Raw genomic sequence first — 25,291 nt, forward strand, 5'->3', positions numbered from 1 at the left:
CAGAGCATATTAATACCGGTACCAACTCCCTTTCAACTGACGTTAGGTACAGATTTTTTACGTACAGTTTAATAGTAAAAAAGAAGTCAAAATAACATAGTTTAAGGCCTACTGCCAGAGCTTCTACACGTGCAGCCTGTGGGTAAGATATACGCATAGTACTTTCAACACCTTGAGAGTACAATATAATAATGGGTTTAGGGTACTGTTGGGTCTGCCGCGCTTCTGCAGTGCATCAGGTATGTTTGCGGAGGCTCGAACTGATGGTTTCCAGGCCATAATGCGTAAGCGTACTGCCTCACTGATGCGGCGGTTGCGGTTGCGCGGTAGCTCCAACAGTCTGTTGCGTGTGCTGGCTGCTGGCCGAGAGGCTAGACTGCCCGTTCCAACACCACTGGATGCTGTTGCATGTACAGCGGTAGTGTTTGGAATGTGGCAGTCTTCATTATGTAAATAGTTAAATGTGATGTATATTTTTATTTGTAATTTAATGTGTGTTTACTAACATTAGCATATTACAATTAATTTATTTGTATTACTAACAAATAATATGGGCATTTGCCTGAAATAAATAATTGAATTGAATTAATACGTTGACGGAAAATGGTGTGATATTGCTGATATGTATTTATAGGAAAGTTCACGTAGATTGAGCCACCACCCACCACGCGAGGAAAAGGTCGCACGAGGCAGCTCGGTCTGTGTAGACGTGACACCCGAGATATACTGGCCGCGTGCGTGGTGCGTGCGTTTGTTCGTTTAGAGAGACTAGCGTCGGAAATTCGTCGCGTGGCTTGTGACTGGCGAGTGGCGACCCTAATGTTATAATAAAGCGAACCTTTGAGTTTGGCCCACAGCAGCAGGTGCGGCGTGGAGCATACGTCGGTAAACCAGGTGGGGCGGCGCGCGTGCGCCGCGGCGTAGCACTCGGGGCACGCCTCGATCTCGCCCATCTCCGCGCGGCACGAGCGCACCAGCGCGCGCGCTGTAGTCGTCAGTTTCGACTGCACTGTCACACGCAAAACGAACTATTAATATCACAGATCAACTCAACCACAAGCCATCTTGACCAACAGTATATAGGACAACACATGCTCTCCACCCCCCCAGGCGCCCCCCATCTAATGTAAATAATCTAGCTAATAATCATACCCCGGGGTTTTTTTAAAATACGGGGATGTTTCACACTAGCTCAAAACTGTAAGAACAGAAACTATTTTAACATCTCGAAGTACATTTGGAGCTTACTACCTATTTTTAATTTAACCCCAAATAGGTCATTGGCCTTTTCTTTATAATTGGCATTATAAACTCTCGCCCAATAATACAGAGCACTATTACTTACACAGCCAGGTGAAGATGTTTCAGATGTTGATTCCAACTCTGTGACTTCTGAGAGTAGGGTTTCTGCTCGAGAATGCTCGAGGCGAGAAATCTCCCGAAATTTGTCCTTCGTCGAGACGGGAAAAATAAACGCAATGCCTCGAGAACTTGAGAAATAAAAAAAAACACGCGCATAACACGTGATGGGACTCTAAGTGTATTTCTTTAGCTAGTTAAATAAATGTAAACAATGTTTCTTTTTTTTTTCATTTTCAGGTACTAACATACTTTATTAGTTAACCAACCAAATAAAAAAATTGATCGGTCCCCTATCACTCTGGCTTCAACCGATTTTCATGTTTTGAAACTTTGGACCTATTACCGTCAAATGTCTAAAGAATTCGTCTTGTTTTAGGTTCTTTACTAGTGCCATGTAATATCAAATATTACAAAACTAAATTACTATTGATAAATCAAATCATCCTGAGATATTCCTATTAGCAAAATAGCACAATTTTAGCACGTTATTTACAGTACATATGGTGCTACTTTCTCGCACTAGTGCGTAAAGATCACTTTACGTGCATATGTCGAAAGTTTAAAGGGCCATATGTCCTGTAAAACGTTGTACGATACACGTGCGAATAGGTAATTCGCAACTCGTGTCGATTTAAACACTCCCTGCGGTCGTGTTTTAATTTATCGCCACTCGTTTCGAATTTCCTCTTTTCCGCACTTGTATCGTAAATAACTATTATTAGGTTCTTTACTAGTGCCATGTAATATCAAATATTACAAAACTAAATTACTATTGATAAATCAAATCATCCTGAGATATTCCTATTAGCAAAATAGCACAATTTTAGCACGTTACGTTGAGTAAGTATTAATATTGTCACATCTAGTTAAATTAATTGACTTCAATATTCTTGCCTATTAAAATACTGTTGTGGTTTGTTTAGGTAACATTTTATTAAATACCTAAAGAAATACACTACCTATAGCATATCACATCGCCGGCGAGCCCAGCCTGCACCTTTAGTTTTTTTTTTATTGTTGATTTTTGATCATTAAGTGCAATTTATGGTAACAAAAAAAATTACCACTTGTTTGATTTTTGATCTCACCTACGATTTCTATGAGTGCGATTTGTAATAAAGCAAAAAAAATTAAATAACATGGTGTTTTTTGGAACTTTCAAATTTTCTCGAGATACTCGATAAACTCATGAATTCCCGTGCCTCGAGAAATAATAAAGGCCGAGAAACCAGAAACCCTACTTCTGAGGTACTTCCAAAGTGTTAAGGCACAAAAGGTGAAGCTTTCCGAGGCATCAACTTTTTTTTTAATTTAATAGGACATTGTGCTGTGCGATGACATTTTTACTTTAGTTTGCGTCATCTTTTGTGCTACTTCAAAAAGGCACATCACACCTCGACATACACGTGTTAGCTGTAAGTCAGTTGTTGCTCGTTGAGAAGTATCGAGTTAGTTTCAAGAGTTGGATGTTTCGTCTAAAAGTGTTCTAAATATTGGAAGGCGGGGTTCGAGTGTTGAACAATAAGGATAACATTTACTTTTGTTATCCCTATCATTGTTCTCTAATACTCTTCCAACTGCATGTCGTAGTGATACATGGTGTAGGACGAGACTCAACAGCGCCGTTCGTAGCGACCCATTTTGCAACTATGAGCGATGTCCTCGCGCTCTATTGTATTTACAAACAAACGTAAAATTAATTAAGTTTAGTGACATACAATTATAATTTGACGTGAAAATACAATAACAAAACAAAATAAATACAACAACATAAAGATCTAGGCATTCTAGATGTACCATTTCTCAACATCTGTACATGTGGCATGTAGATTATTAGTCCAGTGCTTGAAAAAAGGTGCATCTATCTTACTTGCCAACGTTGTACCTACGCTACAATAGTTGTGTGTTGTTGTTGTTGTTGTATACGCTATTATATTACAGATAACTTGTAATGCTTACATGTGTTGAATATAATACTGTTGTGTAGTATCCAGTGCGCGTCGGCCAGGAAGGCCTCGGTGCTGCCGTACAGCCCCTCGTCGATGTGCTCGCGCATCAGTGCCAGGTCCATGGGGTGCACCACATACTTATCGTAGTCGGGGAACACCGAGCGGTCAACGCTCTGCAGGAACGGTTCCGACTGGAACACACACAACACAACTATTGTAAGTGAGCCAAATTTTATGTGATATGGATAAAAGAACATGGAATTTTAGAAACAATTTTACTACTGCTTGATTATAATTATAGTCTGCTTCATTCTTGTATGGTTCGGCTCGTAACATTTGAAAAACAAATATTGAAAACAGTGATAGCTGCTTCTATAATGTAAGTAAAGGCTTTATTTGTATTATGCACCACAATCGAATAGAAACGTGTTAAAGCCTGACCAGGAATATATCACCAAGATCCTCAAGAGGGCGCTATTATTTTCATTTATATGGCAACAGTTCCGTATAGTTTGAACAATGTGGATTGACAACTCGTTATTTTGACTTTCATACTTTTATTCACCGTAATCAAAATCAGAGACCAAATATTCGGTGTCCACATTTTTTTTTATTGTCGGTATTTATTTTTTACCGTACACAAATCATGTATTTTCTTACGTATAACACACAGGTCAAAATCGTGTATTTGTGTTCTTCTTTTTAACCGACTTCAAGATTTCAAAGGAGGTTCTCAATTCGTTTTTTTTTTCATTTTTTTTTGTATGTTTTTTACTCCATAACTCCGTCATTTCTGGACCGATTTTGAAAATTCTTTTTTTGATTATAAGTATATACATACAGATTGGTCCCGTTTTTGTCAAAAAGCAGTTCTGATGATGGGATCCATGAGGAATCGAGGGAACTCCTCAAATATTGAAGGCATACATAAAGTGATTTTAGTATTTTCATCAACAAATCAAGCACTTACATTTAAATAGTGACATTTGATGAAGTGGAACTGCTGATGATGATCAGAACGGAACTCTTCAATGACGCATAGTTCACGTTTGGCGATTTGTCCTCTTCGTTATGTTTGTTAAGCAACTTAAGTTTTTAAGACATATTTTTGTCAAGCTCGAGTTCTAATGATGAGACCCACGAGGAACCGAGGGAACTCCTCAAATGTGAAAGGCATACATATAGTGATTTTTGTATTTTTATCAACAAATCCAGCCACTACGAGTCTCTTTAAATAAATGTCTGTTTTTCCATACATAGAGGGCTAAAGTTAAAATGTACTGGCATGGCAGTGGTAATATTCCGTATTTTTTTAAAGTGGGGCTTGCAGCTTTCGGGGCACTGGATTCCGACCATATTTCGGACGCACCTTTTTTGGGTCACAAATAAATCATGGGCATCTGTGCTGTTGCCCCAAAGCATGATACCGTAACTAAGCTGGGAGTGCGCGAATGCATGGTAGGTCGACAGGGCAGTTTGTAAGTTAGTTGTATTTCGAAGGTTATACAATGCATAAGTAATGCTTGATATTTTCGTTTTTGTCAGTTCTATGTATTTCTTCCAATTTATATTACTGTCAATAGTTATTCCTAGCATTTTAAAAGTATCGACTTCTTCGATTTTAGTGTTGCTAATTTTATGTCAAGGTTTAATGGTTCTTTGAGTTGGTGATGAAATTGTATTAATTTAGTTTTATTTACATTGATGTCAAGATTTTGAGCTTCTAGCATGTTACTAATTTCGCAGAGACATTAGTTGATGATTTCCTTATGATTTTCGCATTTGCCAATTTCAAACAATAACGAGATGTCATCGGCAAATAAAATGTTGTAGGCGTTGACTATTTTTGGCAGGTCATTTATGTACAGCAAGAATAGTACACAACCCAGGACACTGCCTTGAGGAATAGAGCCGTGTAGATCTTGTCTTTCCGATCGCGACTCTGTAATTTCACTTGTGTTTGCGTCGTAATGTTTAATTTGTACATATTGGGTGCGGTTTTGCAAGTAGGATCTAAACCACTCGTGTAACTAACTCTTAACTCCTGCATCATAAAGCTTGCCAAGTAGAATTTTATGTGATACACTATCATATGCTTTACTCAAGTCTAGTAGAAGGCCAACAGCATGTTTTTTCTTGTTTAAAATTTGTAGAACCTCTTGTATATAATTAGTTACAGCAAGTGCCGTAGATCGGTCCTTTCTGAAGCCGTACTGATTTGTATGTAGGACATTATTTTTTTCTAAAAAGTTATACAGCCTGTCACACATCGCTTTTTCATATATTTTTGATATAGCCGGTAACAAATGGAATGGAATGAGCTCCCTGCCAAGGTTTTCCCGAGGGGCTACAGTATGGGGTTCTTCAAAAAAGGAGTGTACAGGTTTTTAAAGCGTCGGCAACGCGCGTGTAATATCTCTGGTGTTGCAGGCGTCCATAGGCTACGGTAACTGCTTACCATCAGGCGGGCCGTATGCTTGATTGCAACCGACGTGGTATAAAAAAAAACAATCGGTCGGTAGTTACAAGGATCCATGACATCACCTTTCTTAAACACTGGTTTCACTACGGATATTTTTCTGGATCTGGAAATGTTCCCTCAGCAAAAGATTGGTTTATGAGCACGGTAAGTGGTGGCGTTAATTCCGCGATACAATTTTTTAATAGAGTGACCGGGATTTCGTCTATACCCGAGCTGTATTTAGTTTTTAATTTTTTTATAATTTTGAAGATTTCCTGCTCACTGACAGGTAGCAGAAACATCGATTTTTCTATCACATCGCAAAGTCTACGATTCACGTTAATACTCAGGCTATGCGGCCAGTCATTCTTAAATCCTGGACCAATAGCACTCGAGCGCGCGAGCAACGCAGTAGTCTTGAGGAGCCGTTCAAATTCAAACATTTCGCGGTATAAAGTGAAGGACCTGTGCTCGCATACTTTTTTTTTACTTATGTATTTTGACTACTTGAATTCTTTTGGTGTTTTGGATGGGAATTATGGAATATTTTAACTGCCATTAAACAGCGATGAAGTGTTTTTTGTAAAGAATATTGGTTCTTGAAGTAAAACATGAGACGTGGGGACGGTTGAAACAACGTACTGGGGGACGATTGAAATGTTTTCACAAGTCTTACAAATAGTTGATTGTTGATATTGAGACCCTTTTTTTTTTCAAAATAATACAATGCTTTGTAAAAAAGGGAGTGACAGTGATTTTATTATGGTCATGATTGAAACATTGTTATAATTGAAACTTTCGACTTTTGTATGAAACACAATTATGTATGTATTTCTACAAAAAATCCTTACACTTTCTCACTATTCCACGTTTGATTAAGCTATTATAGATGGAATCATTTCAACTGAGCTAATGCACTTACCTGTACTAACAATGGCATTGTATTATTACAATACTATTATCTGATTTTGTTCTCGTAGCCGCCAACTAGTTACTTACAAAATAAGTTAGAAGTGCATTGCATGTATATTGAATTTTTAACCTTATTCCTTGTTGAATGGGGTTAAAATGCTCTAAAACAGGTTGTAACTAATGGTTTTCTACAGAGTGCATTCGTTTTGGGTGTCGACGGTTATGTCATATATATATAAATAAAGTTATGTTAGCCATTATTTAGTAAGTGTATTTTGTAGTCTATTGTTAAAAAAATAGAGTCGTTAATCTATACTAACATTTCAAGGCGGTTATAATCTGCTTTTACTACGTGGTAGTTATCCTAATTTGTGGATTAATGATTCCATCTATAATAAGGTTAATCTTAACAACCCTGAAAATATTTTTGTGTACCTACAATAATATATATATATATATATATATATGGTAATCCCAACAAAGAAGTCTAGATGTCTTACAAATTGTTTGCATCCCTTTCTTTGATCAAGATCTTTCGACGCAGATAAATTGTGAAATGTTTGATTTCTTTGCGAAGTTTAGTTGATCTCATTGGATACCGTGATAGTTAGGTATTTAAAAAAGATTAGATGTAACAAATTATCTTTAGTTTGCCGAATATATTAAGGTGTTTCAATCGTCCCCACATAGTGTTTCAATTAACACACCTATGGGGTCAATTGAACTACTCTTCCGCATTCTCTTTAATTCCCTGCCACAACGTAACCATGAGCGATAGGTTTTTCAAACACATTTTATTTAAAAACGAAATAAATAATCTTTAATAATACTGGCACATACCCTTCTAACTGTAAAAATAAAATAGTTACAGGCGGTTATACATAGTGTTTTAAACGTCCCCGTCCTACCCTACTGCAGATATACTTATATATTTAATTTAGTCGTAACATACCAGATAGTGTGGCTACTATTAGCCACACCGTCAGCTCAGCACAGCTCAGCTTTATTATTCAAGTAGACCGCCACAATAACACTGCCAACAGTCACAAACCTATCTTAAAAATTATTGCCAGTGTAAGAAATTTAGTTCCAATGAAGTTCTACCTATTACTGGTCAGGCTTTAATTATATGTTCTATAAACCCAATTTCCTCAATGAAAAATACATCATTTTTTTAATATGTAGATTAATATTAAGTATCCTCGTTAGTCGCTGTGTACCAAATATTGTACATGTTCAAATTTGTATTGTGTTGATTAATAGAACATTCCAAATTCAAAAACAATAAAATGTATTTTGTCACGTTGCTAGCTAGCTTGTTTGAATCTGGCTTGCAATAGATCGACTCTCCCACATCCACATTATACGTAACGTAACAAGCACAATTTTCGCAACTTTAACCTCATAGCATGGCTCGGCAGGCAGATGCGCATTAAGGCTATGGTTGAATTGTTCGAGCGAGCAATAAACAACTATTGTACAGATTTAATGGAGAATATGCATAGACATATTGGTTATACTAATTATTTTTTTCGTACCTGGCTAATTTCATTTTTTCTGCGTGATGGGACCATACTCTGAGCTAGGAAGCCGAGCCAAACTAAGAATAAACAAACATAAGGCCAAAGCAGCGCGAGCGCGTCAAGCTTACGTGTACGTACAGTCAGCACCAGAAGTCACTAAGTAATACGCGGAATATCACACTAAAAGTGAACTGCGTGCCAAAGCGCCGATGCCTTTGACGAGCCCTTTTTTGTCGTCACTTCTGTTGCTTACTGTACTAGAATTATACTATATGTATTATGAAATACATAATAACTCTTGATCATATTATCTTGACAACTTTGAATAATGACCAGAGCTCCTTTCAATCACAACTTGGAACTTTTATTAGGCGGAAATCAATTTACAAGATCGTTAATCAAGATCAAGAAGTAACTGCCTTGTATTACAAGTTGTTAAGCAACAGGCTCCAAATAATACGCTACTTTGATCTAACCCACTTTAACAATGTACATATGTAACAATACATATTATTAAATTTATTACTAATTTTTGTTTTTGTTCTATTTCATGAATAAACATAAATATGTTACATTTAAATTCATGAAAATAACAAAGATAGTTTTGAGTAGTTACTTTCTTTCATATTTAAATATCTATATATAGTGATAAGGATAACTAAAGGAAGTATGCACAGCGGTGAATTAAGAATACGGCAAGCCGCTTCTATACAGGGCATGCACGGGCTCAGCTCACTACGCATTCAGCTATTATTAGCACAGAGCGAGACGGCGACAGCGACCCGCGGGTATCGATCGAGTCGGCGTCGGCGTGCGAGCGAGAGGGGCGACGGCGAGTGCGTCACGCGCCGCCAGCGAGGCCCGGCCCGGCAGCGGGCAGATAAGTGGCAAGGTCATTTCACCCGAGCCCCGAACGGCGCCCGCGCCCGCCCCCGCCCCCGCCCCCGCGCCAGCCCCCGCGTTCACTACCGCCTCCGTTGTTGGTGGTTGGTGGTCGTTGCATTGCAAGGTGCAAGTACCACACTACACTACTTGTAGTAGGTACCACAATTGCCTAATGCAAAATACTAATTCGCTTTCATTAGACAAGCAGCATTTAATGTCGAGGATTCAATTCATATTCCAAATGTACTTTGTTATAATTAGAAATATAATAACGGTTCAAAAAAAGCGTAACTGTCGCACACAAAAGTGTATTTCTAGTCCACATTCCAAGAGCGACTAATTATAAAAATATGCAACAAATTATAACAAATTCGCATTAGCAAGCTCAATGTTTATTGGAAATTTATATAATTCTTAATGACAATTAAAAATGGTGCTGGTCAAATTGTTGAAACCATGTAATCCTTCCTAGTATACTATATATAACATTTAGAATGTGTTATTAAATATTGGTTTTTAAAATTGTTGTGTCCTGACAGGTAGAATCAAGTTTGTTACAAGAAAATTTCTAAGTATCTATTACAATATTCAACTAATGTTGGTAGATGACCTGATGGAAAGGGCTTATAAGTTCAAATCATGTTCGTGTATAAGATTTTAGTATAAGTTAACTATGACGTAAATAACAAACTAGGCTGACAATTATTTCCCAGCAGCCAGCATGTGTATAATAGTACATTACGATACAAGTTCGAAAACTAGGAACATCGCAACGATGTTCCTATCACAATAAATTAAAACACGACTGAAGGGAGTGTTTAAAATCGACACAAGTTACGAATTACCTATTCGCACGTGTATCGTACAATGTTTTACAGTACATATGGCCCTTTAAATTTTCGACATAGGCACGTAAAGCGCTAATTACCGCACTTGTGCGGTAAAGTAGGACCATATGTACTATAAAAATATTTAAAAAATAATGGAATAAGTTACCCCAGCAACTTCAGTCATGCGCTGCAAAGCATATTTCAGTAGCTCACACAGCATTCCTAATGTTGTCTTTCTCATTGCATGGGATCTGAAACACAAACCAAGTAGGTATAATTTGCGGAAAAAGCTAAATCTCTTAATCTAAAAATTATCACTTAAAGAATAATTGATGACTTATTTCTTTCTTTCTATTCCTTGCAAATCTTATCATCAGATCTCAGTTCTAACAAAAGCGAAATGAAGTTATGAATTTGGTTAGGAGATAATCAGATGTTTTCTGACAAGATGGGCAATTATGGCATTCAAAGGAAATAACAAACAAACTAAATTAAAAATTAAGCGTAAACCATTTTTTAGGTTAGTATAGTGTATTAGTGTCAGGTTTGCTCAACATATCGCTCTGCATAGCAAAACAGGCTTGTACTGTGCACTAAAATACCTCTGAAGAAGGTAAGGAAATATTGTAAACTTTACGTAAATATTGAATGTGAGTCTTCAAAGGTATTTGTGAATGTGAATTATATTATATAAACAATTTTTTTTTTTAATGAATACCTGGTCTCGGAACTTTCTGCATGTAACACAGTCATGCATTCGGGGCACACCCAATTCTTTTCAGAACTGATCTTATTTTTCTCAGAGCCGGTAAGACATCTGTAGTGAAAGGCACGGGGGCAGACGGTGCACTTCAACGGAGGCTGCGGCGTCTTCTCCCCATCATTCATGTCAATGGACCAATGGCATCTCCAGCAATATGGGTCTGAACGAAGCTTGTTACTTTTCTCATCTATTTTAGACTGAGATTGAACCTACAAATAACTCATGAATAAATTAGAATGTCTAACGAGAACAGCACACAAATGATTCTTGATATTAAATACTATATTTAGGCACAGATCTGAGACGTCTTTTATGAGAACATGTAACTTATAATACAATGGAAACCTCTTTTATTTAATTCTTTATTAAAAAGAGATTTCCCCTTGGACTATTACTTAGTTTAACATTGCAAATACAGGTAGGTCTAAAAGCCTCAATGTTTTATTTTAGTAGCAGTACAGAACTACCAAATAAATATTCAGCAAAACAAGTATCTACTTTGAGTCATTTTCAAAAGACAATTTATTCATCGTTTTCTTGTTGCAGTAGTAATAGGGTATTTGAGTGTATTTAAAATAAATTATTTTCCACCATGCATAAAATAAAGCACCAGAAGATTAACAGAGGAATGTAGACAGCAGTTATTTTTAGGCATAACATATTTTAAAGCCCATATAAAATTATAAAGTGTTAGTTTCATATAAATTCCATAGTAGCAAAATCGTTTTGACAGTTCGAAAAAAGAAACTGATATGACTAGTAGTAGTGTAACCTGTTCGAATAAAAAAACCGCAAATCGATGTACAGGTTAGCCGTTTGGCACACGCATACTAGAGGTCAAAACAAAATTTTTGACCCGCAGTTCCTAAAAAAAAATTCCCGGGGGGTGGGGAGTGGTAAAACATAATTTTTTTTTGTATCCTATCGTGTGTGGTATCATACGAAAGGGCTTTTTGAAGCGATTCTAAAAATATATCACATCATTACATTTCGGCCATTTTTTTTTTTATTAAAACAAAAAGAATTTCCGAAACATGACAAGATCTGTGTCAGTTTGTAAAATTGAAAAACTAAAAAAAAATTGTTAATGATATTATTTTCAAAATTGCTTTCTTGGGGTTGGATATGAGGATATCACGTATCATTTGTGGTATATTTTACAAAAAAAAAATCAGCCATATCGTATCTGGAGGAGCCCAAACTTGGTATGTTTCGAAAATTCTTTTTGTTTTAATATTTTAAAAAAAGGCCGAAATGTAATGATGTGATATATTTTTTGAATCGCCTTAAAAAGCCCTTTCGTATGATACCACACACGATAGGTTTTGAAAAAAAATTTTTTTTTTTCCATACAAAAAAAAATGTTTTACCATAGGAACTGCGGGTCAAAAATTTTGTTTTGACCTCTAGTATAGTAGTATGCGTATGCCAAACGGCTAATCTGTACATCGATTTGCAGTTTTTCTTTGTAATTGGGGTCGAGCGGCTTCCGCTATAGTCAAATACCGTATACAACATGCTTGACACAAACAACACGTTGAAGCACTACTTTTTCTGGATATTTACAAGTGATTAGAAAGTTGTTATAATTTACTGGAAATTGCACAACTGGAACCTTTTATTTAAATAAATATCTTGCGTATATGTCTTATTGTCTATTTATGACAATTTCTTACTACTTAAGATGAAAGTGGACAACCACTCCGAAACTACCTTTCCTTACAAACTAAGTCCCTATTTTCCCCTCTGGATATTAACATTATTAAAAATAATTTGACAAAATTTGATGTATATCAACCTCAGCTATGCCCCTTTATTGTTCTTTTCTTTTTCGAATTATTATTATTATAAGTTAGAAGCATTTAAAAAATTGTATGGAATTTTACTGCACTCTTATAATAATCAAAAAATCGTAAAAAGTCAAATGAACCCCTTCATAGCTATGGTCAATATACATCAAATTGAGTAAACATACTTTCTATAATGTTAATATCCATGGAGGAAAATTAGGATTATGTCTGTATGTGGAAGCGGTCATACCCTTTCCTCTTAATTGATTTTACGCATGAAAATATTGACTTGTAATAAAAGTAAGTCCATGAATGTTTGTATTATTTCTTCAAGATAATGTATTCAGCTGAATATTGCACATTATTTGGCTGGAGACTAGAATATTTATGGCATATCTAATGTAAAGACTTGAAAAGAAGAAAGGGGTAGTGACAAATTATCTAAACTAACAATGAAACTGAACTACTCAACATTAACTATGAAATTAGAATGAGGTTAAGGTGACAAATGAAAACTATGGTGGTAAGGCCAACAAACCTGTTCCTGATTAGGATTTCGGTTGTTGACATTGCTGGGAGAGGAGTCGGTGGAGTTTTCTTTGAGTTTTGGAGCTACTGTCTCTTCATCAGATACAGTGCTTTCATCAGAATCAGCATCTTTTTGAAACTTTCCTGTGACGGAATTAAGGAATTTTCTGACTTTATGAACAAATTCTGGGTTTTGGGACCTCATAGATCTCTTTCCCACCCTATCTGATTTCCCACTTGAATTACTTTTTTGGGAATTACTGCTACTACGCCGATTGCCCTGAATAGGATCAGCCTCAGGAGTATTACTTATATTAGTGCTTGAAGTATCTAGAGCAGCTCTTGCAGATTTTCTTGTTTTGCTAGTCAATTTTGTGCATTCACTAATAATTTTGGATTCTTTAGCAGAATTAATAAGGGACTTCAACTCTCTACTAATACTTTTATTGTGTTCCTTTTCTGCATCACTAGTCATATCTGACTGTGATTCATTAGAAGGATCTCTATCAACAGAAATATTCAAGGTTATATCATTTTTATTATCAACCTCATCAGACGTGACGTCCATGGGGATATCTTTTGGAGACGTAGAGTCAACATCTGCTGGTGCTGGTAGTTCTTTATCAGGAGCATGTTGTGTAAGGACTCCAACTAGTTTGCCTGACAGTTTACTTTGGGGTGTTTGAGTTTCATTTGCATTTGTTTGTATGTTAGGTTGCTTGGTTGACTGTAATTTAATTGGAGATGGAGCAGTTTTATTTATTTCTTTGTTTGTAGGTGGTTGTAATGGTTCTTGCTTACGAGGTGACTTATGCAAGCTATCCGTTTTTGTAGATTGGCTGCAGGGAACACTACTTTCTTCCATCATAGGCTGTGCATTGTCTTGTGAGTTTGAATCTGCCTTCCGCTGTATGTCTTCCTCTACTTTCTCCACTGCAACCACTATTTCAACATTGCCATGTGGACCAATTACCTCCTGTGTGTCCGGAACATCGGCAGTGGTTGAAGACACGTGGGTCTCCATCAGTGGTCCAGGGTTCTCCACCTATGGCAGAAAAAACCGATTGATATTTTTAGCAAGGACCATCCAGTGAAAACATCGCGACATCCTCTACTTGTCCTTCTTTATAAAGATGTGGCTACGGTATACTAACAATAAATCGTTAATAACGCAAGAAACTAGTTATGAGGCATGCATCTCCATCAAATACTTACCTACTTTCAATAATCACACACCTCATATCTACATTCACGAACGTACCTCACGTTTTATACGATTTACACGTTCTCAAATCAAATTCCGCCGAATCCGATCTTTTATAATTAGTGTTATATTTATAATACATAAGTCTTACAAACCTTGTTTATTTTACTTTATACTAAATTTTATCAGAACAAGAGCGAAAGAAAGGAATCGCACATCGCCATAGCACATAACTCTTTAGTTTGATTGGTTAAAACCAAAGCAAAGGTGGATAGATTCTGTACGGCTATAGTGTTGCTACATGATAAAATATTTATGTTCCAACGTAAAAATGGATAATGAAATTCCTCTGAAATTCACTTGTTTTTTATTTTTATAAATTATTTTCCATGATAACAAATTGCACTGAACTCGTTGAACCGTCTTGATATGCTTTTATATTTTGATATTAGAATAAACTAAACAAAATTAACCACCCCTAGCCATTTGTATCATGTTTCTTGCCAATCTTTGTTATTGTTATCTTGACTTTGATCTAGTAACAATCAGTATTATTCCATGACGTGCGGTATAGTCCGATTAGAAAATGTAGATAATCATTGAGGGCGCCACTTCCTACATAACCTATGTCTATGTACATAACTGTCACATTTTTGATGTAAAATGCTTAAACATGGCAACAATTTAGTATGGAATTTTTTAGTTCCATTTTATTTATGTTCTACTATTTTATGTCGCACTATACCACTATACTCCTTAAGGGCCCTCCACACTCGTGCGCGAAGCCGCGAACGTGAGTGTGGAGTCTAGTTCGCTAATCAGCGAAATACACACTCGCGTTCGCGGCTTCGCGCCGCGTAGTCTGGAGCGAGCTTTAGGCTTGCCAAACTTGTATAGTCTGGCAAACCAAATTTGTTGGTTAATAAGAACAAAAGAAAACTATACTCATCCCTTTCTTTCGGGTGCTAGTACTAGCGTAAAAGCCTTGTAAAAGCAGTATGATTCTCTCTGAAATGAGACAGTTTCAAACTATAGTTGGTTAAACCAAATTGTCAGTAAATAAAAACAAAAAAAATACTCATCCTTTTCTGTTGGGTGCTAGTACTAGTGTAAGACAAAGATAGTATGATTCTCTCTGTCTATGATTGAAATGAGACAGTCATTTGACAATATATTACTTTTTAGGATTCCGTAGCCAAATGGCAAAAAACGGAACCCTTATGGATTCGTCACGTCTGTCTGTTTGTCTGTCCGTCCGTGTGTCACAGCCACTTTTTTCCGAAACTATTAGAACTATACCGTTGAAACTTGGTAAGTAGATGTATTCTGTGAACCGCATTAAGATTTTCACTCAAAAATAAAAAAAAAATTATAAATTTTGAGGGTTCCCCATACTTAGAACTGAAACTCAAATATATTTTTTTCATCAAACCCATACGTGTGGGGTATCTATGGATAGGTCTTCAAAAATGATATCGAGGTTTCTATAGGTAATATTTTTTTTTTCTAAACTGAATAGTTTGCGCGAGAGACACTTCCAAAGTGGTAAAATGTGAGCCCCCCCCCCCCCTCTAACTTCTAAAATAAGATAATGATAAAACTAAAAAAAATATATGATGTACATTACCATGCAAACTTCCACCGAAAATTGGTTTGAACCAGATCTAGTAAGTAGTTTTTTTTAATACGTCATAAATCGTAAAACGAAATTTACCTTTCACTCACGTTTCACAGAAAAATAAATATATTGTTTAAATTGTGTAATGTACGGAACCCTCGGTGCGCGAGTCCGACTCGCACTTGGCCGGTTTTTTTAGTTAATACAATATGATTCTCACCGACTGGCTGGAGTCGGGCCGCGCCGAAGCGCATTTTCAATAAAGTGCCTATCTATACCCATCTATACCATGAATCTATAGTTTGTCAAGGGACTGTCTCATTTCAAACATAGGGAATCATACTATCTCTGTCTTACACTAGTACTAGCACCCAAAAGAAAAGGATGAGTATAGTTTTTTTTTTGTTCCTATTTACTGACAAGATTTGCTTGACCAACTATAGTTTGTCAAGGGACTGTCTCATTTCGGGCGTAGACGGAGAGTCATACTGTTTTTGTCTTGCACTGGTGCTGGCGCCCAGAAGAAGGGGATGAGTGTAGTTTTTTTTGTTCTTATTTACTGACAAGATTTGCTTGACCAACTATATAATATACCTGGATCGGTCATGAGGGGTGGGGGGGAAATGACTGAACCCGAACGCGATAGTCTTATGTATCTTTCAGTAGGAGTAGCAGAGAAAGCGCTGTTATTGTTTGTCATTGTCACAGTCTCACATTTTTTTTTATTCCCCACCGTAAATTTAGTATGGTTTATGGTGGGCTACAAATCTACTCGACCATTCATATTGTCGCATTGAGTATGTTTTGTCCCTCACGGGCGCCTATAGCTGATCTATGTGATGCTAGGTCTATGGCCTATACCATGAATCTAGTATAATGCTAGGTCTATGGCCTATACATTATGTATGGCCACAGAATAAATAATAGTACTAAAGCCTGACCAGAAATATATGATCACGCGCCATGTTGCGGAATTTCACTGGAACTAATTTTTATATTATACTGAACTGTCACCCTATACATGAGAATAACAGCGCCCTCTTGACAATGATCATTGGTCAGGCCCCTAACAGCATTTATACGTCCTTATGACGTCAGACGCCATAATTACGTCATTATGACGTCGCTGACGTCACTTTGCTACCTGTGGGGCTTTACCTTACAGAAAGAAAACTTCCTACAAAACCGAAGTTTGCCAAACCAACTGAGAAATGCGCACCGACTCCGCCCGTTCTTGTTATAGTAAAAGGTCTTTGGCTATTTCTTTCTTCTTCTTTGTTGTTGTATAAGGATTTATAAATAAAATAGGAATCAGTTGAAATTTTCCGTACAGTTAACAGCAAATTATAGCTAAGGGTGATATTCCACCTCTGTCCAATTTTTGTCCAATGTCATTGCGTCTCACTCTCATGTGAGAAAAAACACACATTGGACCAAGATATTGGACAGATGGAATACCATCCTAAACTATAGCTAATATATTTCCTAGTAGTTATAATTATAGCAGCAAGCATGTCTACAAGATGTGTGACCTCCAAGGATGAGGGGAAGGAAGGGGGTGGGGCTTAGAAAGCGGAAGCGTGCCTACGTATTGCATTTGCGATTTGCGCACTGAGGGCCTACTAGACATGTTGCCTCTCTGTCGCACATGTAAATTCGTACGTAAGTGTGACAGAAGGCAACACGTCGAACGTGGTTCGCGGTAGGCCCGAGGTAGTGCGAGGACGAGCGTTTGTTAAATTGGATTCCTCTCGAAGTTCGAGCGAGGACTGTAGTACTGTACATGAAGAGCCGAGCAGCGCGTATAAAGTCGACTACAAAGGTGTACGAGTAAGAGACACAGATACATGTATATCTAATGAGAGAACAACAAAAGTTTTCACTAATATCCACGCAAACAATCAACCTGTTTAACAATTGATATTTACCGTTACTATTAGGGCCTAAATAGTATCTACCGCTGGCCGGTCTATATTGTGATCTCTTGGACTTATAAGAAAAAACCCGACAAGTGCGAGTCGGACTCGCCCACCGAGGGTTCCGTACTTTTGTAGTATTTGTTGTTATAGCGGCAACAGAAATACATCATCTGTGAAAATTTCAACTGTCTAGCTATAGCGGTTCATGAGATACAGCCTAGTGACAGACAGACGGACAGTGGAGTCTTAGTAATTACCCTTTGGGTACGGAACCCTAAAAAATGGATTATGCACTTGCGTATAAAAAAGAAAACGTTTGCTGCGCAATGTATAATTGACCAACAAATAAATTCATTTATATAAAAATTGACATCTAGTTATGTCGGCGGCAAATCGTAAAATCGGGCATGTATTCCATGAAACACCGCCATTTTATGATCTGACTAGCGACTACCAGCCGTATTGTTCAAACCTCAACGTTTGACGATTTGCCTGGCGACGTTTAGGCATATCAAATAAATAAATAAAAATAAAAATTATTTATTTCAGATCAAAAGCGATCCATATTTTGTTAGTAACATTTTAGCCTTAATACTATGTTAGTAACCTATATCTACTTAGACCTACCAATGACTACTTCTGTTCAGTACCTAATGAGCGGGCAGTCAAGGCGCTCGGCTAACGCCCCTAGCATGCTGTTAGTGCTGCCGCGCACACGTCAGAGTAATGAGGCCACTCTCTTCCGTCTAATGGCATAGAAGTCGTCCGTTCGCGCCTCGGCGAACATGCCTGACGCACTACAGTGCCTCGGCAGCCTTAACAGCATCCTAAGGACATTATTGTACTGGACTCGCAACGTGTTGTAGGCCCTTTGTGTAAAACTTGCCCACAGACCGCACGTGTAAAACGTCTATATAAATAAGTAGGATGTGATATTCCTAGGCAGATCATTAAACGCCGGCATTTCATGATCAGACTAGCGACCACCAGCCATATCGTGCAAACCTCAACATTTAGGCATATCGAATGAAAACCATTGAAATGGCTTGACATGCAGACTGTATTACTACATATATTAGATCATGAAATGGCGGTGTTTCATGATATGCCTAGGAATATCTCTATATGCCCGATTGTACAATCTGCCGCCGACAGTAACATTACATTTTCTCCGTATGTTAATAGTATATAAATATCATCTTATAAAAAAAAAAATGAAAATTCGGATATTCTTAAAACTAGCAGAAAATCAGATTGCACCAATGAATAAAATTAAAGTTCGCAGGGAAACCCCGCTATCATAAATGCCATATATAGTCTGTCAAGGGACTGTCTCATTTCAAACATATACAGAGATAATCATACTATCTTTGTCTTACACTAGTACTAGCACCCAAAAGAAAAGGATGAGTATAGTTTTTTTGTTCTTATTTACTGACAAGATTTGCTTGACCAACTATATACTCGTATATTTACTCTCTTCTCTCTTCTACTTTACGTCCGCTTACAATAGTTAGACGGTTGTCACACTGGTCCGCACTTCGCAGCGACGTCCGATGCTGCGGTTTTTAGTTTAGTACTGCAGAATATATATTTGTATACAAAAACCGTATGGTGTAACACAGTGGCTCTGCGTCTCCGTGCTTTCGGACGGAGATGCGATGCGCGTCGCTGGGTATGCCACACCAATCTCCATAGGCCCGTACGGATTTTTGTTCATTTTAAACGAGCACCGCAGCTCCGGACGAAGATACGGAGAAAATCCGTACGGTGGTGCGTGATCGCCGCACGCGAATACGTCGCTTCGTACGCCGCAACGTAATGCGACTAATGCGGCGTCAGTGTGACATCCGCCTTACAGTTGCCTTAATACACGGAACTTCTGTTTAGTGCCACGAGCCAATCGTAATAGGTACTTACTGCCCCACCACGTGTAACAACCGTAAGTGACATTGTAAAATCGGTTTCAACTTGAGAATACGGTAAGGTCATTAGGTAAGAGTGGCTGGCCTTCACATTGGGGCCTGTTTAAACACACACATTGATTAGTGCGTATTGCGTGCTACTTGAATGCGTTTAGTGATAAATGTATGAACTTACACTAAACACTAATGAACGAGTAAATGTTAGGTACACTTATCCCGCAGCCATGCACACACCCGTATTAGCCTTAATTGAACGAGTTTTCGTTTCGTTTGTCACTTAGGCTGGTTAGGCCTGGCCTGATGGGGTTTGGCCCGGGGTATAGTATACTACATACCTACTATAGAGTACTACATACATTAGTTTAATTTCTGAATTAACTACCTAACATACTATTTATCACAATTCTTAGGTTAGTGAAATCATCAAAATTAACTGGTGTTTATCATATTAGCCCGTATAGAGGGTGGCCTTAGCATCTGGCCAAAGGCATTATACTTATAAGTCATATAACAGCCGCAGAGAATAGGTACCCTTTTTAACCTTATTCCTTGTTGAATGGGGTTAAAATGGTCTAAAACAGGTTGTAACTAATGGTTTTCTACAGAGTACATTCGTTTTGGGTGTCGACGGTTGTAAGATGCAAATAAAGTTATGTTAGCCATTATTTAGTTAGTGTATTTTGTAGTCTATTGTTAAAAAAATAGAGTCGTTAATCTATACTAACATTTAAAGGCGGTTATAATCTGCTTTTACTACGAGGTAGTTATCCTAATTTGTGGTTTACCACTCAATGGCATTGTATTCTTGAGACCCTTTGAGTAAACAGATTAGTGCATGAGGTCAGTTGAAATGATGCCATTACACATTGTACAGGTGGAATACCACCCTAAGATACTTTGTATTCTAGTCTAGTTATACATTCCTTAGTGAATACTACGTACTTTTAAGGTTTGTCCAGAGGCTAAGGTCATCCTAACCCTATATACATATAAATACAATAATAAAGGTGAAAGTAGCAACGTTCAATATTTAAAATTAATGAAAAAAATCTAGACACAGTAGTTAAAACTGGAGTGGCCCTCTGGAGTCTGGAGTGATTGTTACGGGCACTAATATTGATATTTGGTACCAAACTGACTAACTATACGTCTCTAGGCCAATAATGCTCCCTATCCTATCGCAGTTCCTTCAACTTGTCTTTTGGTTGGGCTTCATTTAAAAAGTAATCGATAAAATACGTTTTTACCGTATTTTTATTACTTAAATGTTACATTTATAAATAAATTAATTTGCTAAACTTAAAAAAAAACTATAATATCATTTTACAGTACATATGGTGCTACTTTACCGCACTCGTGCGATAATTAGCAGATTACGTAACTATGTCGAAAATTGAAAGGACCATATGTACCATAAGACGTTGTACGATACATGTGCAAATATGTAATTCGCAACTCATGTCGATTTAAAACACTCCCTTCAGTCGTGTTTTAATTTATCGCAATTTATTGGGAATTTCCTATTTTTCGCACTTGTATCGTAATGTACTATTTACGTGACAGCTTCTCCATATATTATAAAAATGAACTGTAATTAGGGAGATAGGGAAATAGGGAGATAGGGACCATCATACGACGCAGGAGCTATAACGAGCGTTAATGGATTACGAGCAAATATTTAATCCGTTTATACCATTAGAAATTATTCTATTAAATAGCTATACGTAGTAACTATGTTGTAATTTTATCAAGCAGACCAATTAGTTATGGTAACACGAAAAGTGAACGCATTATGGATAAAAGACTCAATACTATTATAGTACAAATTGCGTTACAAGTGTGATAACATAAATCACTGAAATATTGTGTACAATTTATTCTAAAATAAGCTCGTATTAAATTTACACTCTGTATATTAACCTTAAGTATGCTTAGGCACTGATCAGTGCACCTCCACTATATTGAGCTTAAACATGTATTTGTCATGTCATGATCGCTATGTAAATGAATAAAAAAAAACAATTGACAGCACCATACGAAAGGTTAATCATTTATATGTTACAAATAATATGAGCTATTCCATAATATGCAAGGCGTTGTACCTAGTATGTAATATTAAATTTATTAATTAAAATTACTTATTTTAGATGACGAGGTTTTAAGCGTTTAGTAAATACGCTTTGTATTACAATTAAGAAAATATTAACTTTGACATATACATAATGTAGCCCTACCTTAAAACATACTTGTTAACTTATAGTTTTATGACCGATTATTATAAATACTAGGTACTAATTAAATTAAATAATATTTCAAAGTGAAATTTTTATTCTATCGCCCCCAAACTATGAATGGCAAATAGTCATCCTGGCAGTTGTAACCTAGCAACTGTTGTTTACTGTCAGACAAAAGTAAATGTCGTAAACAGATATAAGCTTTTTTTTCTTTATTAATTTTAAAGTGTAACCGAATAAAAATAAAGCAAGCATTAAACACGAGAATTGGCATATTCATTCAAGCCCCTTAGCTTGTCCAGAACACAAAACTTCATCGACGTAGCTCAAACAGTTATTGAAAAATTCACGTTTAAAAACCGGCATTTTTGTGACTGTCTGACTGACTTATAGATCAAAAACCTAAAAAAAACCTAACCCACTTCCAGATGACCTAGAAACTTCAAATTTGGCATCAAGGTAGACTATTAGGAGTACATAAAGGGAAAAAATCTGAAAACTGAAAATTATTGATAATTCTATTGAAAAAAATATCTTAATGATTATTTAATTATTTAGACTTATAAATCGAAAATTTAACCAACTTCTAGATGATCTAGAAACTTGATATTTGGCATCAAGGTAGGCTATTAAATGAATATAGAGAAAAAAATCTGAAACATGAAAATTATTAATAATTAGATGGAAAAAAACATATATTGATACTCATTAGATTAATTAAGACTTACAGCCCAAAAACCTAACCCACTTCTAGGTGACCTAGAAACTTGATATTTGGCACGAAGGTAGACTATTAGGCGTATACAAAGGAAAAAATCTAAAAACTGAAAATTTCTGCTAATTCGCCGAGCGTTAGCGAGTGTCTCCTTTTCAGCTTGGGCAAAACTGCTTTAGTATCTTCTCATCTGGAGGTCGCATTTGGGTTTATAACAAAACTGTGTTTATGTCTTTCCTGTAGACATACCCAAAAGTTAAAGGCTATAAAGGTTAATTTTCTCATTTAACCTTTATTCATTTTTAATGACAAAACTTCCTTGAGGCACTGACATATTAAAATATATTAAACCGGGTCACTCACGTTAATAAAGTCGATGATTGCTCGACATGTTTCGCTTCATAACGAGGAGCATTTTTACAGAGCACTCGCGTTGGTGGCCCGACGCAGACTGCGGACTGCAGCCCTCCGCGACCGATTACTCGGTGCGGGCGACGGCGGCGGCAGGGCAGACAAGAAACTACCCTTGTTTTCGGCATTACTGTCAAATGATGGGTTGCACACAGCACTCACTACTTCATTCGCTAAAGTCCACACTGACCAACGGCGAAGTATGTAACACAGTTTTCTAGCTTGGAGGCACTGACTCAACCACAATCACGGTTAATATTCGGATGACGACTAATTTCAATAATCTCCCGTACTTTCCGCTGAATCACGAATTTTTCTCCCGCAAGCACGGTTACTTTATCGAAACTGATAAAGTGAGTCGAATCTGAGTCCACTACGTGTTCCGTCACCGCAAAGCCCCGGCTATCCCTGTTCTTCAAACTACCTATATGCTTTTCCCACAGGAGTAGGGCACTCTCTCTGCCGTAGTCGATCGAGGATGCGCCGATGCGTTCTATTGCGCGCTATTGAAATATATGCGGCTATTGAAATTAGTCGTCATCCGAACTTTAACCGTGATTGTGGTTGGTCAAGCGCCTCCAAGCTGGAAAACTGTGTAACGTACTACACCGTTGGTCAGTGTGGACGATCCTTTACGACTGACGTAGTGAGTGCTGTGTGCAACCCATCATTTGACAATAATGCCGAAAACAAGGGTAGTTTCTTGTCTCCCCTGCCGCTTCCGTCGCCCGCACCGAGTAATCGGTCGCGGAGGGCTGCAGCCCGCAGTCTGCGTCTGGCTACCAACAGTACCAACGTGAGCGCTCTGTGAAAATGCTACTCGTTATGGAGCGATGTTTCGGACACTTCAGGCCTTCGGCCCAACGCGGAGCTCGGCCTTCGGGTCTATCGCGAATTTATTTTGTTACCTTTATTTACCGACGTTTCGACACAGGTTTCACTGTTCGTGGTCGCAGCTAACTGACGTCCCAGCAAAATTTCAAAACAGAGATTTGTGAGACTACGCGACGAAAAGTGTATTTAAAGTTTGTGGTAGGGTAGACATCACATTTTGAAACCACCCACTACACATAAATGTTCTGTGTTAGAGCACTACTCTCCTGAACGCTTCAGGCCTTCGGTCCTACGCGGAGCTCGGCCTTCGGCCTTCACATTTAGACACTTCATTGTTCTGGATTTAAGCACTAATCTCCTGGATGCTTCGGGCCTTCAGCACTGCGGGTAGCTCGGCCGTCGGCCTTCGCGTTTAGATACTTGTACTGTGTTAGAGCACTAACGTTCAGGACGCTTCAGGCCTTCGGCCCTACGCGAAGCTCGGCCTTTGTCATTCGCACTTAGACACACAAGTGTCTACTACTAATACAGAACAATAGTACAAACTATTGTTCTGTATTTTAAGCACTATCCTCCTGAACGTTTCGGGCCTTCGGCCCTTCGTGGAGCTTAGCCTTCGGCCTTCGGATATAGACACTTGTACTGTTGTTCTGTGTTTAAGCACTACCAACCTGGACGCTTCGGGCCTTCGGCCCGAAGTAAATGTAAGCAGGTATGGGTTGATTTTACAAATTATAATGTATCCATGATAAATGCTAATAATTTCTGTACAAAAAGTAATGATATCCCAACAAAAACATAAATGTGAAATGGGAGCCAAGTTGTGTCGTTGTTGACTCCGGCGATAAATGAATTGAGATCTATATGGGTGCCAAGTTCTGTGCTGTGTAGAAAATCCTGAAATTTAAAAAAAAATCTAAATGAAATTATTTTCAAAATTGCTTTCTTGGGGTTAGATAATAAGATATTACGTATCATTTATGGTATATTGTGCAAAGAAAAATCGATAGGGTATATCGTATCTGAAGGATATAATCTTGATATTTTGTGTCAAAAACTAAACAAACTATACCAACTGATGAAAGGCGCAGTTAAAGGGTTAAAGAGGTATTTCCCGTTCGATATATGGATATTACGTATCATTTTATGATTAATATGTACCGTATCTGCTGTATAGTTCCATAAGTCTCGTGAAATAGGTATTGAAGTAGAACGGTGTCACTTTGTAAAATTGAAAAATTAAAAAAAAATTGTTAATGATATTTTTTTCAAAATTGCTTTCTTAGAGTTAGACATGAGGATATCACGTATCATTTGTGGTATATTGTACAAAAAAAAATCAGCCATATCGTGTCTGGAGGAGCCCAAACTTGGTATGTTTCGAAAATTCTTATTGTTTTAATTTAAAAAAAAATGCCTGAAATGTAA

General features: G+C 37.4%; 1 protein-coding gene across 1 annotated transcript in view; it reads right to left on the bottom strand.

The window, feature by feature from the left end:
- The window catches only part of LOC134754966 (MYND-type zinc finger-containing chromatin reader ZMYND8-like), a 50,271-nt gene extending 35,796 nt beyond the window's left edge, over window positions 1-14,475 (bottom strand). The window contains 6 exon segments of the mRNA XM_063691460.1: window positions 839-1,009; window positions 3,322-3,502; window positions 10,089-10,173; window positions 10,641-10,894; window positions 13,014-14,048; window positions 14,265-14,475. Of these exon segments, the coding sequence (XP_063547530.1) occupies window positions 839-1,009; window positions 3,322-3,502; window positions 10,089-10,173; window positions 10,641-10,894; window positions 13,014-14,027 (1,705 nt within the window). The 5' untranslated portion in view covers window positions 14,028-14,048; window positions 14,265-14,475.
- Between the last annotated feature and the right edge of the window lie 10,816 nt (window positions 14,476-25,291).

Source organism: Cydia strobilella, chromosome Z (assembly GCF_947568885.1).
Source record: "Cydia strobilella chromosome Z, ilCydStro3.1, whole genome shotgun sequence".
Lineage (NCBI taxonomy): Eukaryota > Metazoa > Arthropoda > Insecta > Lepidoptera > Tortricidae > Cydia > Cydia strobilella.